General features: G+C 42.8%; 1 protein-coding gene across 1 annotated transcript in view; it reads left to right on the forward strand.

Moving 5' to 3' along the window:
- Positions 1-311: 311 nt before the first annotated feature.
- The window catches only part of bms1 (BMS1, ribosome biogenesis factor), a 25,849-nt gene continuing 12,526 nt past the window's right edge, over positions 312-13,634 (forward strand). Inside the window, exons 1-17 of the mRNA XM_015379331.1 lie at positions 312-407; positions 798-823; positions 3,635-3,815; positions 3,892-4,082; positions 5,378-5,457; positions 7,283-7,471; positions 7,567-7,709; positions 8,232-8,353; positions 10,242-10,435; positions 10,507-10,649; positions 10,726-11,207; positions 11,457-11,558; positions 11,669-11,823; positions 11,898-11,979; positions 12,316-12,377; positions 12,533-12,733; positions 12,819-13,007. Coding sequence (XP_015234817.1) covers positions 3,643-3,815; positions 3,892-4,082; positions 5,378-5,457; positions 7,283-7,471; positions 7,567-7,709; positions 8,232-8,353; positions 10,242-10,435; positions 10,507-10,649; positions 10,726-11,207; positions 11,457-11,558; positions 11,669-11,823; positions 11,898-11,979; positions 12,316-12,377; positions 12,533-12,733; positions 12,819-13,007 — 2,508 coding nt within the window. The 5' untranslated portion in view covers positions 312-407; positions 798-823; positions 3,635-3,642. The remainder of the gene's footprint in view (positions 408-797; positions 824-3,634; positions 3,816-3,891; positions 4,083-5,377; positions 5,458-7,282; positions 7,472-7,566; positions 7,710-8,231; positions 8,354-10,241; positions 10,436-10,506; positions 10,650-10,725; positions 11,208-11,456; positions 11,559-11,668; positions 11,824-11,897; positions 11,980-12,315; positions 12,378-12,532; positions 12,734-12,818; positions 13,008-13,634) is intronic.

The raw sequence follows: 13,634 nt of genomic DNA on the forward strand, positions 1-13,634 counted from the left end.
ACAACCGCGTCAACCTCAATACTAAAACCAGTCTATCATGTTAACCTAACAGCCTCAGCAGCCAAAAAACGAAAAGCACAACATAAGGAAAAGAAAATGTTTGTTTTTTCTTTTGTATTTAAAAAATGTCCACGTTTGTGTCACCGTATTTTTCTACAATTTTTTTGCTGCTTTAAACACCAGAATTCTATTCTATTCTATTCTATTCTATTCTATTCTATTCTATTCTATTCTATTCTATTCTATTCTATTAATTTAGCCAGCAGGGGGCGACATTGTAGCTTTTGTAGGTTTGTTTCCAGTCGGTCTGATTTACCGGTGCACCGTGATGAACTTCCGTTTCGGTGTTTCCAGCGCACGTGTGAGACCTAAACAGGAGGAAAAGCTGCTCGCGGTTTAATGTTCAGGTAATATTATAGTTTAAAAGCTTCAGCAGAGCTTCAGTCTGACCAAACATGGCGGCTCTGACCTCCAGCCTCATTTCTGGAAGCTTTTGGTCTCTAAAACAGACCCTGTTTGTATTCCAGCAGGGAGAAGATTCAGCTTCCTGTTTGGTTACAGATCAGAACTGGCTCTGTTTTTATCCTTTAACCTTAACCCTGTGTTTATCCTCTAAGTTAATTAACTGATTTATTAGAATAAAAAAATAATTAAATAAATATGATTATTTTTTAATTAATAACGAGGCCTGGATGGGGGATTTATAAACAGTCAGAAAAGCCGATCAGAGCTGAAAATATCTTGACTTTCTCTCTGACTTCTTCCCTTCTGAATTCTCTTTGTTTTTTTCTTTCCAGGGTCAAACTGATAAAATCCTGAAAAGGTAATTAACTTTTTATTCATATTTATTTATAATTATTTGGGACATTCTTTAACTGAGGCCATCAGCAGTCTCCTTTTAGGACCGATTATTTTCTTTAATTTTAACCTAAATCATTTAATTTGTCTGGTTTCTATTCTTCCCTGTTTGCTGAATGAAAACTCACTTAAATCAACCACAGATTTTTAGAAATCACAAATTAATTTAGACGTTACTTTCTCTGTTCTATTTATTTTGATGTTTGAAGCTGAAATAAACTCCTTTCCATCAGACACTGATTTTTATCTTCAGTCTGATGCAAACATTAAAGGTTTGAGTTTAAATTTATGTTTTTGATTCAAACAATCATTAAGTGTAAAAACACAGAAATAAAACAAGCAGAGCAACAATTAAAAGACAATTAGAGACAGATCTGTCTGATTTTAGCTGTTTATTCATCCATCGCTGCTTCATCTGTTTACTATAAAATGGTTTTCATGTTGTTTACCTTTAGATTTGTGTAACATTTGTTATCATTGTGTAATTTTTATTATGTAAACAGAGGAAGAAAAAAATATTGGCAGCACCCGTCAGTGATCGGTTAGACTGATGTCTGATAACGGACCTTAAAAAGAACCTCAATCAGTCTCAGGCTGATTGAAAAGTGTGGAACCAGTTTAATGCGGTTGGTTTTTGAATTGGAAGCTGAAGATTCTTCTCAGGTGCTGAAATGTGGAAACTGTTGATTCTCCGCCTCAGAATATTCTCAGTATTTTTGATTCTTCCTGCTTTAAACTCCCATCGGGCTCGTTATACCTGAATTTGTAAACGCATGTATAAAAAACGTTCGCTGTGTTTTTGCCATAATTGAGTTAAAATTTTTATTTTGACTATTGCACAAAAATAAATGGATTTTTTTGGTTTGCAGCAAGTTTAACAAACAGGAAATGATGCAGGAATAAACTGATTTTATCAGTGGAAAATAACGTTTCACATCTGTTACCTGATTTTTAACAAACAAATAACATGAACTTAATGCAAAAAGGACTCATAGTTACACACTAATTACTGCGTATTAAAACTGATATTTATGTCCCAGCAAGTTATAAAGATTATTAGAAACTAGGGTTGTCACGATACTAAACTTTACAACGCGATACGGATACTAAGTAAAATATTCGATACTTGATACCCTTTTCGATACCACAAGAATAAAAACAAAGACTCTAAAATTCAACAGAAATATTTTCATTACATAAAAAATACAAGAAATAAATAAAAAAAACAATAAGAATAATATTTTGAGGTTATATGCTGTGCACAATATTAAGCAAGCTTGGTAAAAAACTTACAAAATTAAAATTAAGTGTTCCTTCCTTGGCTATGCTTTGCACACATAACAATGACGCTAGCCAAACCAGTTAAGAAACAAAAATAATTCTCAGCAGCTGCACCTCTTACAAAAAAAGTCTGAAAGTGCATTTTTCACTATTCTGCACTTTAGATGGCTGTATCGATACTTTTGAAAATGAGTATTGTATCCGGATACAACGTTTCAGTATCGATAAATGTTTTGAGTATCGATACTTTTGACAACCCTATTAGAAACAGAGTTTCGTAGCATGAAGTGCGAGCAGCAAGGTGCTCAGCAGAAGTAGACATGGACGGCTTTAGCTGTAGGTGGAGAGGAAACGCTGGCGGTTCCGGGGATAAATCCTCTGATGGGCAGGGCTTTATGACGAAAATCTAACATCACGATGTATTTGGGCTATAATGGCGATATACGATATATATCACCATATGTTTAAATTACTTTCAAAAACAACAGTGCAGAAAATTGCACTGATTTACTCATTCAAACCTTTTGTTTTTAAAATTTAGTTTATTTTAACCAGCTGAAAGCTTTTCTGCTCCATGATGTCTTTTGGTGTCAGAATTAGACCTTTAATAAGATCCCAGCAACCAAACAGGAAAGCAAAGCAAAAACACACAATAATAAATAAAATGCAAAATAAAAAGGGCTCCTTTGTACATAATCTAAAAATAAAAATGCAAAATGAAAAAAGAAACTGAGCTAAAATTAAAAAGCAAAAGTGGAAATACCGTCCAAAAGTTAAAGCATTATCAGAGCATCTATTAGCTTTGATCTTTACCTGTCGGGATTTTAAAGAAACACTAAAAGTTGGAAAATTGAGAATGTTAGAAAAACGTTTGTAAAACTTTTGATCACGTCACAGCTATTAGAGCATCTAAAAAACATTTCAATAAAGTCATAAATGGCGTCTGTGATTTCCCTCCATCTCTTCCTGTTTCTCTCATACGGGATCGCCTTTTCAAACGACGCCATCGGCTTCACAGCTGATTGATTGAACATTTTAATTGGTGGGCGGGGAGACGCTGACATGCAGAGTTTACACTGGATGGTGGAATAAATCTGTTCTGCTTCCTTTGCAGTCATGGTTTTTGCGGAACATCTTACAAATTAGCGCCTTTTGTTGGACGTCCTCGACGTGAAATCCAAACCGCTGCGTTTATCGCTCAGCTGAATCACCTGCTGTCGCCATGTTTAGTTTGCAGGTTGCTGTAGAGCGCGTGAAATTACTCCTGTTTGGAGGAGGGGTTTATGATGCATTCAAAGTGTGTGGGAAAAATAAAACTCAGTGAAATGGATGCAGGCGGCTTAATGTCGTCATGCTTGTACTTGATGGTTGCGATGGATTCATTTCACATGTTGTGTGGAAGGAAACTGGAGATACGTCGAGTTTATTCGATATATCACTCAGCCTTGGTCATGTGGTCTCTGCTGATAAATATCATCCACTTTGTGCTTGACAGAGAGCAGGATGGATGGAAAAGAGAAGAAACAGAAGAAGCACCAGCAGAAGCACAGCGGACCGAAGGCAGAGAAGAAGAAAGCCAAGAAACAGGGAGGATCCGTGGAAGAAGATGAGCGTAAACGGAACCCCAAAGCGTTTGCGGTCCAGTCCGCCGTCCGCATGGCCAAGACCTTCCACAGGTTCGTCTCTCCGGATCAGAACATCCGTTTGCTCTTCAAATCCTCCTCGTTTGCTGAAGTTTCTGTTTTCCTGCAGAGCCCAGGACCTGAAAACCAAAAAACACCACATCCCTCTGGTGGACCGGACCCCCCTGGAACCGCCCCCGGTTGTGATTGTGGTTGTCGGACCCCCCAAGGTTGGGAAGAGCACCCTGATCCGCTGCCTGATCAAAAACTTCACCAGACAGAAGCTTGGAGACATCTGTGGACCCGTGACCATCGTGTCTGGTTAGCTCAGCCTCTGCTCCTCCTGCTCGCCGCCATTTTGGTTTTCTTCAAAATGATGTTTCCCAGGGTTTTTCTTTGTTCTTCTCACCCATATTTCATTTAAAATATAGAAATAATAAGAAACAGAGCAACTTACAGAAGACAGCTGGTCAGAAATCATTATTTTACTTTTTTCCAAAGATCCTCATAGTTTTCTTGTTGCAGCCTTTTTATAAAAGTTCTTTCCATGCTGGGAATTTCTTCTACAGCCTCCATCCAGTCTTTAACTCTATGGGGTTAAATGTGTGTGTGACGGCCTTTTTTACCGCTGCCAACAGAATTTTAAAGAGTAAAGATCCTTCTTCTGAATCTCTGCCCCCTTTAAATGACTAAAATATAATGCCAGTGTTGTTCTTAGGGGGTGGACTCCAAGATCTTATCTATTTCTTTGGCAACATTTTCCCAAAATTGGGACAAATTGCAGCACAGCCAGAAGATCTTTGCAGGAGGGGGAGAGCGGAGGAGGACAGAATGTGTGCTTTAAGGACAGTGCTGCCCTTTTTTAATCTTTGGAGTAATAAAAAACCCAACTAAACTTTTCCAACTTAAATTTTCCAATTCCTAGAACTAGTAGTGGGAACCTGCGATTTACAGATAGTGTCCCACATGTCCTCACTTATGTCTTCACCCATTTGTCCCTAATATAAAGCGTTGAGGTTTTCCTATTAATCCTTTATGCAGCGTTCACTTTCAGCCGGGAGAACTGGGCTTTCTCCTTTTAGTCCCATACCTGAAGGTACATGGCAAAAAACTCTCTGCAGAGTTTGGAAAACTAAAATGTATTTCTTTTCATTTTCTTTAAAGATCCTCTTATTTGCCATCATAGATTGTGCATGATCTATGTTACCCATTTCTATTTGTTTCCACTTTGTCATGTAGTGAGAATTTCTCCAAACTATTATAGCTGCGCTGCATAGAAATAGTTTTCTAAATGTGGTAATGCCAGTCCGCCCTCGTCTTTAGGAATTGAAAGTGTTTAAATGTAATTCTGCTTTTAGCGACATTCCAAATAAGCCTAGAGATATTTTTTTGTTCCAGTCTATGGATTGTTGCTCTTTATTGACGCTGGTAAAGCCTGAAAGATGTCCAGGATTCCAGGCAGCACATTCATCCCCATAGCTTCAGATCAAAGTCGTTTGGGCTTTAGTTGTTTCTGTGTTTTTCTGCGTCGGTTCATTAATCAGTGACCCCATCCATGAAGTGTCTCCTCTAACCTCTTCTTCTGTGGTATAAACCTCAGCACTTTGTCCCCTCAGGTAAAAAACGTCGGCTGACGTTCATGGAGTGCAGCAGCGACATAAACACCATGATCGATCTTGCTAAGGTGGCAGACCTGGTGAGTGTTTAATGTTCAAAGAAGCAGGAAAATGGTGAAAAATAGGAAAGTCCCTTTAAGGTCAAACGCATCCAATTAAATGTATAGGGGAGGATTTTAGAAAAGACCCGCCCTCTCCAAAAAGGCCTTAAAGGGGAACACTGTTTTTTTTTTTTTTTACATTGGCCCCTTGATTTTATGTTATTCCATCATGTTCTACTCACCCATATGAGTTTTGTGTCATTTGGAGCCGTTCTGAAGATATTCCGTTAGGTTATATCCAAGTAACGTCTTCCTATGGGCAAACGAGTTGAAGGCACAAACTTAACTGTTCATAATTTATCATTTATGGTACGCCAGTATTCATAACATGTAGGCCAATCACTGTCCCCCCAGACATCCGCGGTTATATTTTTAATTTTTATATTTTTTTAAAACAAAGCGGCGCGTGTATGACGTCATCCGCGCGCCGAACTGGAGGCGCTCTACCCTTTCTATTCATTCTAGCTAATCTGAATGGTTCAATTCCCTTTAGAGAGCGAGATCATCTGTGGTAGCAGCACTAGACATCTTCCAGGCATGTGAGGAAAACTAGCAGCAGTTCAGCGGACAGGATAAATGAACGGTAGCCCGGGTGCGCAGTTCATCATACGGCCCTTATTGCACGGTAATCAGCCCTGTTCTCCCTGAGCAGCGTTCGTTCCCCCTTAGTTACAACAACGGAAAGTAGTCATAGTCAAAACAAATTACAGACGCTTTGGTTAAACAGAAACGTTATGAATAAACTAGGGATGCACGATATAATCGGCCCCCTATCGGTATCGGCCTGTATCGGCCTTAAAACTGAATATCGGACATCGGCCACCCCACCGATATTTAACCCGATATTTGATCAGCCTTTGAGTTTCTAAAGTCTAAAAAAATAAATACTACTTATTCTTCTTCCTCAAAAACTTCTTTTTTAGACTTAAAAACTTCTAAAGACGAGGGAAAAAATATCGATACATTAAAATATCCCAATATCTTCATATGCTGATATGTTGCCATTAAAAAACACCATATCAATCTCTTTTACTAATGAAATATTGCTATACGTCATCGTTATGCTACGAAAATTCACGAAATTTTGCCATATTTTTATATGTTGATTTATTAACGCGGCATCGATCTATTTTACTAACAAAATCTCACAAGAATTTGCAAAATATCACGAGAGTTTGTAACAAAACGATGAAATTTCACGAGATTTTAAAAAGTAAAATAGATCGATACCGTGTTTTTAAAAATCTATTTGATATCAGCATATGAAAATATATTTGAGTATATTATTTTTCAAAGTGTCAGAAATGGATAACAAAACTGCTATTTTCAATGACTACTTATTTTTGTCCAACTTTAACATCAGTATCGATATCGGTTATCGGCTACATGAGTTTTAAAATATCGGATATCGGCCAAAATCCCAATATCGTGCATCCCTAGAATAAACCTTAAGACAGAATCTGACTTGTTATGGGAATAGTTGCAAACGCTCCTCACTCAGACATTGCGCAGCCTTTCAGGTGAAACAGAGTAAAAACTTTTTTCACTGCATAAATAGCATACCTCTATCTATGAAAAAAGAGAAATCAGAGTTTTCCGACCACAGTCATTAAAATTAAGGGTCCTTCTGTGGATGTATATAAACGTAGACATATCAATGCCCCCTCAGACTGAAGCACGGTGGTGGCAGCGTCATGTTGAGGAGGGCTGATGTATTTTTTGTGTTAAATGAATCTGATTATTAGAACCGAAATGTTTTCTTGCGTGGCTGTCAGGAATAAAGCGGGTGTTCTCCTTCCTGCAGGTGTTGATGCTAATCGACGCCAGCTTCGGCTTTGAGATGGAGACGTTCGAGTTCCTCAACATCTGCCAGGTTCACGGCTTCCCTCGGATCATGGGGGTCCTGACCCACCTGGATTCCTTCAAGAACAACAAGTCTCTGCGGAAGACAAAGAAAAACCTCAAACACCGTTTCTGGACGGAGGTTTACCAGGTGAGACGGCCGTGGGTCTGACGGCGGGCCGTGGCTCTGACGGCGGGCCGTGGTTCTGGGCGTCTCGCCGTTAAACGCTGGTCTGGGTCTTTCAGGGAGCCAAGCTGTTCTACCTGTCTGGGATGGTGTACGGCGAGTACCAGACGCAGGAGGTGAAGAATCTGGGCCGCTTCATCTCCGTCATGAAGTTCCGTCCTCTGGTGTGGCAGACCTCTCATCCTTATGTGCTGGCTGACCGGTGAGCGGCCGCGCTGGAAACTCACCTTCCCAGTTTGTTGTTTAATCCACAGCTGTAGCACAAAGGACTCGGCTTCCTACCATTGATCTTCTAACCAGAGAGAAGAACAAGTTGGTCATTCTTATTGGTCCAAATCATTGAACCCTAGAAAGCCTCTAAAATAATTGTAGTTGAAGCCATTGATTGACAGGTTTTCTGACCTTTACTGAAGTCGATCTGATCGGTTTCATATCAAAGTATCGGCCGATCGACCAGCCAACCGATCCTTCGGTTTCCTTTCATAAAAACGCTGTCAGTCTGAACATCTGATCTTAGCATAATAACTTCAGTAGAGCTCATCTCCATCTGATCTCCACCCATCTGGGTTCTTCCTCGTCTCCCAGCATTTCCTCACAGGAGGAACAGCTGGACCGACTGGCAGCAGTCCGTTTGTGTCGCATCAACCTCATCGGTTAAAGCAGCAGTTGTTCACCAATGCTCATTTTTCTATTTAATTGAGTTTTCTGTGTTTTTTTTTTCCAGTATGGAGGATTTAACTGACCCTGAGAAGATCCGGACGGATCCCAAATGTGACCGGACTGTGTCGCTGTACGGCTACCTGAGGGGGGCGCATCTGAAAAACAAAGGCCAAGTCCACATCCCAGGTACACGCAGTGGAGCTGTGGCTGTTCTGGTTCCTGATTGGACCGTTCTAAACGGACCGGCACCAGTGAACCATGCTGTGCTACTGCTGGCATCCCCTGAACAGCTGACTCGTATTTCAAACGTTTCCTCTTTAGGGTCGATTCTGATCATCCAGACCCATCGGTTGCTGATTGCATCCAGCCATTGATTGGATGCAGAACCCATCCAGTTTTTGACTTAGAGAAGGTTGCAGAGACGCAGCAATCAGGATAATTCTATTCAGTCTATTTCTATAGCTCCAATTCACATCATGTCATCTCAGGTCACTTTACACAGAACATTCAACCAGATCATCCAGTCAGATTGATACAAAGTTTTCTGTCTAAGGAAAATCAGCTGATTGCATCAACTCATTGACTCAAATACAATCCCTCACACTAAGCATGCTTGTAGCGACAGTGGAGAGGAAAAACTCCCTAGTAACAAGAAGAAACCTCCAGCAGAACCAGGCTCAGTGTGAGCGGCCATCTGCAGAAGCCGACTGGGGTTCAAGGAGACAGAAGCAGACATAGAAAAAGAAGCATAGATACAAAAAGCAGCTGTAAAAGGCGACCCCATCCAGGAAACACACAGCCAGGCAGACGAGCTCCGAGCCAGCTCCCATGTCAGAGGATGAAGAGAGCACATCCAGTTAGTCACAGTCAGAGAAACAGGACTACACTGAAAAACAGGCCAAGCTCCAACATCTAGAAACAAAGGTGTTGATGGCAGCAGCACAGCTGATGTTTCTCTCCAGGATGGAGTCACAGCCAAACAGGAACAGACCAGATGAAGCTACTATGAGAAAAAGCAGAATCTGTCCTTAAATTACAGCCAAACTAATTTCCACAGTAACAGTTAAAAATCTTTCAATAAATCAAACATTACCGCCACACATCTGACCCAATAACCATTAAAACAACTATTTTCATTTATTTTAGACGGAACTATTCACAGTGTGGATTATATTAAACTGAACTTCCAATATTCACCACTGTTTGGCGTTATTTCCCTTTTTCCTCTGAGCAGCCAGCTTGCTTGGACTCGCAATGAATCCTGGGAAAACCAAGGATAGCGAGAATACAGCAGACCCGTCCTTCAAAACGGGCTAAAAGAAGGACGCATAACAAGGAGTCTTGGAATCTGAAAAGACCTCGGCGCAAACAACCTTTAAGCTTTTTACTGCTACCTAAAGAGCTGGAGTTAGAAATTTGGAATTTTAATCTTGCTAAGTGTAATAGGACTGAAAAAGAGTGATTCTGCAATTTGAAAATTACACTTTATTTAATTGTGATTTTGTTGCAGCCCTACTGAGCTGTTGACTCTGCAGCAATCCTTTCCACTGAGCATGCATGAAGTGGCAGTGGGGAGGAAAAGCTCCCTTCTAACAGGAAACCTCCAGCAGAACCAGAACCTCCATGTCCTGCTCTGTCATTCAGAGCATCTCCTCCACACCTGGCAGGAAACCGGCATTAGCAATGAAATGTTAGCTTAGGTAGCAGCTTGCTCAGTTTCCACCAGTTTCTGATTCCTGGTTGATGGGACAGGTGTTGTGAATGAAACGGTGTCCAGCTTGAAAGAGCTCCTGTGTGTCGCTGAATGTGTGCATTGATGACTGAAAGACATCTTCTGCCTCCATTTATCTGTTTACTACAGTGTGTGGAATTCATGTCAATGTGGATTTAAAGACATTTTAATTAGTGGAAAAAATTGCAGGAGGGAATATAAAAAAAAATGTATCAACCAAAACTTTGGTGACCCCCATGCAGTACCTCCATGGACCCCTAGGGGTCGCGGACCCCCTGTTGAACACATCTGTTTTAGGGAAGCAGAACCGTGTTGATGAGTCTGACTGTCTGTGTGCATCAGGTGTTGGAGACTTCCAGGTGAGTGACGTGAACTTCCTGCCCGACCCATGTCCGCTGCCAGACGCTCAGAAGAAGAGAGCTCTGAACCAGAAGGAGCGTCTGCTTTACGCCCCCATGGCTGGCGTTGGAGGACTGGTTTATGACAAGGACGCCGTCTACATCGACCTGCCGGCCGGCCACGTCAACCAGCTGCAGGTACGGAGCGTTTCCACTGCTGGCCTCCATGAGGCAGAGCGCCGCTCACCGTGTTCCTCAATGTGTTGAAGGAGGAGCTGCGTCCCACCACCGAGCTGGTGCAGTCTCTGATCGACACACACGCCACTCTGGACACCAAGATGGCCGCCAGTAAGGTGTCTCTGTTCAGCGGCTCGGCCACTCTGGATCCCGCAGGCATCAGCCAAGAGGCCAGGTCAGTTCTGATGCTGAAGGCGGAGCTTCACCTGTGTGGCGCCTCAGGAGATGATCCAGCCTGTGTTTGTTTGCAGGGAGGAGCAGGGCTTCCAGGAGGAAACGGTCTGGGATCCAAACACCCAAAGAGAGCGAAGGAAGGTGGTCTTCACTGAGGATGAGGACGACAACAGCGGCGGCAGTGACAGCGAGGACGACGACAGCGACGGCAGTGACCAGGCTGATGATGAAGACGAAGAGGAGCATCCGCAGGCGGCAGCAGACTGTGAAGAGAAGCCAGCAGGTGGCGCTCCACCGCAGAAGAAGCAGAAGGTGGAGGCAGAGGCGCTGAGGACAGGAAGCTCCGCCGAGATGCCAGCTTTTGCAGACAGCGAAGACGACCTGGAGATGAGCGAGGAGGAAGAGGAGGCGGGGTCACCTGGAGACTCTGGGCACAGTTCTGAAGATGAGGAGGAGGAGGAGGAGGAGGAGGAGAGTGAGGATGAAGGTGGTGCAGCTGTAGACCTGGAGAAGCAGGAGTCTGACGAAGAGGAGGACGAAGAGGAGGAGGAAGAGCAGGGTATTTTCTTTTTCTTCATTGAATTAACTGATTTTTTTATTTTTTTTTATTTAACTTTTTGCTTTGAGGCTTTAAAGACACTTATTTACCTTTGAATCGTAAAGATTTGGGATAAAAAAGACAATTAAAAACAATGTTTTTCCTTTTTTGGAATGTCTATGACCTGGATGAGTGAGAATCTTTGGGACATTCTCCGGGTTTGTCTGCAGGAGGAGCTGATGACTTTAATCTGTCCGTTTTCATCCTCAGGGGCTCTTAGATGGAAGGAGGGCCTGCAGCAGAGGGCAGCCGAGGCGTTCCTACGGCAACAGGAAGCTGCTCCAAACCTCAGGAAGCTGGTCTATGGTTCAGGTATGCAGAAAGGTGGATGCACTGAAGCAGAGCCGGTTGCCTTGGCAACAAAGAACAGCTGCATTTGAACCATCTGAAGGATGTTTCAAACCCAAGTTTGGTTCTTGTAGTTGTGGAGGCGAAGGAGGAGGAGGAGGAGGATGAGGAGGAGCTGGGCGGGCTGTTCAGAGTCAGCCGGCCTCAGAAAAGCAAAAAGGTCCAGACCAACGCCCTGGACTGTTCCCGGTTCCAGCCCGACGCTGGACGCGACTGGGACGGCGAAGAGGTGAAGCTCCGCCCACCTCCACGGTCCTCTGGCTTCCTGATTGATCGGGGCTCTAATGAGAGGTTCTGTTTCAGATGCTGGACTCCATCAGAGATTGTTTCGTCACAGGGAAGTGGGAGGAAGGCCAGGATGCAGAAACTCTGCTGAAACAAGACGGTGAGTCAGGATTCTAGAGCAGCAACGTTTTATAGATCCATGGATCATCAGAAAAACGCATCACTGTTCCTCACTCAATCAATCCTGATTCCAACAAATGAACCACCTTTCCTAAAAACGCCGCTTCATGGCGTCCCGATGGAGCGGGTCACTTCCTGTCTGTGGCCCGTTCTGGACCCGGTTCAGATCGACCAGGATAAAATCTGTTCTACAACCATCACCATGCTGATGAGAAGATGCTGAGTTTTAGGCGCCATCTTTGTTTTTCTCCATAGTTTCCTTTCCTGCCACTAAATTACTGTAACGATCATAAAAAGACGTCTTTCCTCTCTTTAGAGGAGCTGTATGGTGACTTTGAAGATCTGGAAACAGGAGAAGTCCACGTCAGCCACCCTGAGGTACGACATGCAGCGCAGCGGTGTTTGGCTGAGCAGAGCTTTTAAACAGGCGGTTCTGGTTCCTCTCAGAGGACAGTTAGAACTTGGGTCCATGAAGGTCGATGTGTCATCCCTGCTGATCCGTTCACGTCTCTGATCAACTGTTTAATCTGCAGAATACAGAGAATCAGGCTGATGATGATGATGATGATGAAGAGGAAGAGACCCAGGTGAAGGTGGATGATGAAGAGGTTCAGAAGAACAAACGTTTGGAGAAGAAGCGTCGGCTAAAGGAGCGCTTTGACGCCGAGTACGACGACGGCGGCGATGCCACGTACTTTGATGACCTGAAGGAGGAGATGCAGAAGCAGGCGGAGGTACAGGAAGGGCAGCAGGCGGAGCGTCTCCCAGCAGGCGGCTCCCAGTTTCTGATGCCTCTCCCTCTCTCCTCTCGCTGCTCAGCTGAACAGGGCGGCGTTCGAGGACATGGATGACGAGAGCAGAGTTCAGTACGAAGGCTTCCGGCCGGGAATGTACGTCCGAGTGGAGATCTGCTCTTTGCCCTGCGAGTTTGTCACGAACTTTGACCCTCATTACCCCGTCATCCTGGGTGGACTGGGCTCCAGCGAAGGAAACGTGGGATACCTTCAGGTATGTCCATTAGAACATCCACTGACGTCTTTACTTCAGCATTGTTTCACGCATCCGTTGGGTTTATGTGATCCGATCCTGCAGGCAGATTCTCACATTATTAAGACAAAAACTGGGCCTTAAAGATCAATAATCCGATTGGTGGATAAACCGGTGTCTAATATTTAGTTTCAAAACTAAGATCCATCAATTTCCATAACCGATAATAATGTGCATCGTTAGTTATTATAACAGCTGTGAAAGACGGCGGGAAGTGCAAGGACAGTCTGGAGCCTGGATGCCATAAAGCTGGGCTAACCGATAAAAAATCAGAATAAAGAAAATCATCAACCAGTAAAGGTCCGGAGACATTTCTAATTATAATCTGTTAGTTTAAACAGAATTCAACACTGAAATAAAAAGCAGTTTTTTATACATCCATGTTATACATTGAACTTTTAACTAAAGATTTAAGTTTTCCATTTTAAATTCTTAAGTGTTTTTGAACTAGAGAACAACAATCGTTCAGTTTGGTTTATAGAAAATTCCTGATTCTCATATTTTCTCAAACACCTGAACTGAGCGTTTATTATTTTTCTTTCTTTTTTCTGGCTTAATGTTGGCAGTGGGCTTTATTCTGCCCTGTGA

The sequence above is a fragment of the Cyprinodon variegatus genome, unplaced genomic scaffold (assembly GCF_000732505.1).
Source record: "Cyprinodon variegatus isolate N-32 unplaced genomic scaffold, C_variegatus-1.0 Scaffold189, whole genome shotgun sequence".
Classification (NCBI taxonomy): domain Eukaryota; kingdom Metazoa; phylum Chordata; class Actinopteri; order Cyprinodontiformes; family Cyprinodontidae; genus Cyprinodon; species Cyprinodon variegatus.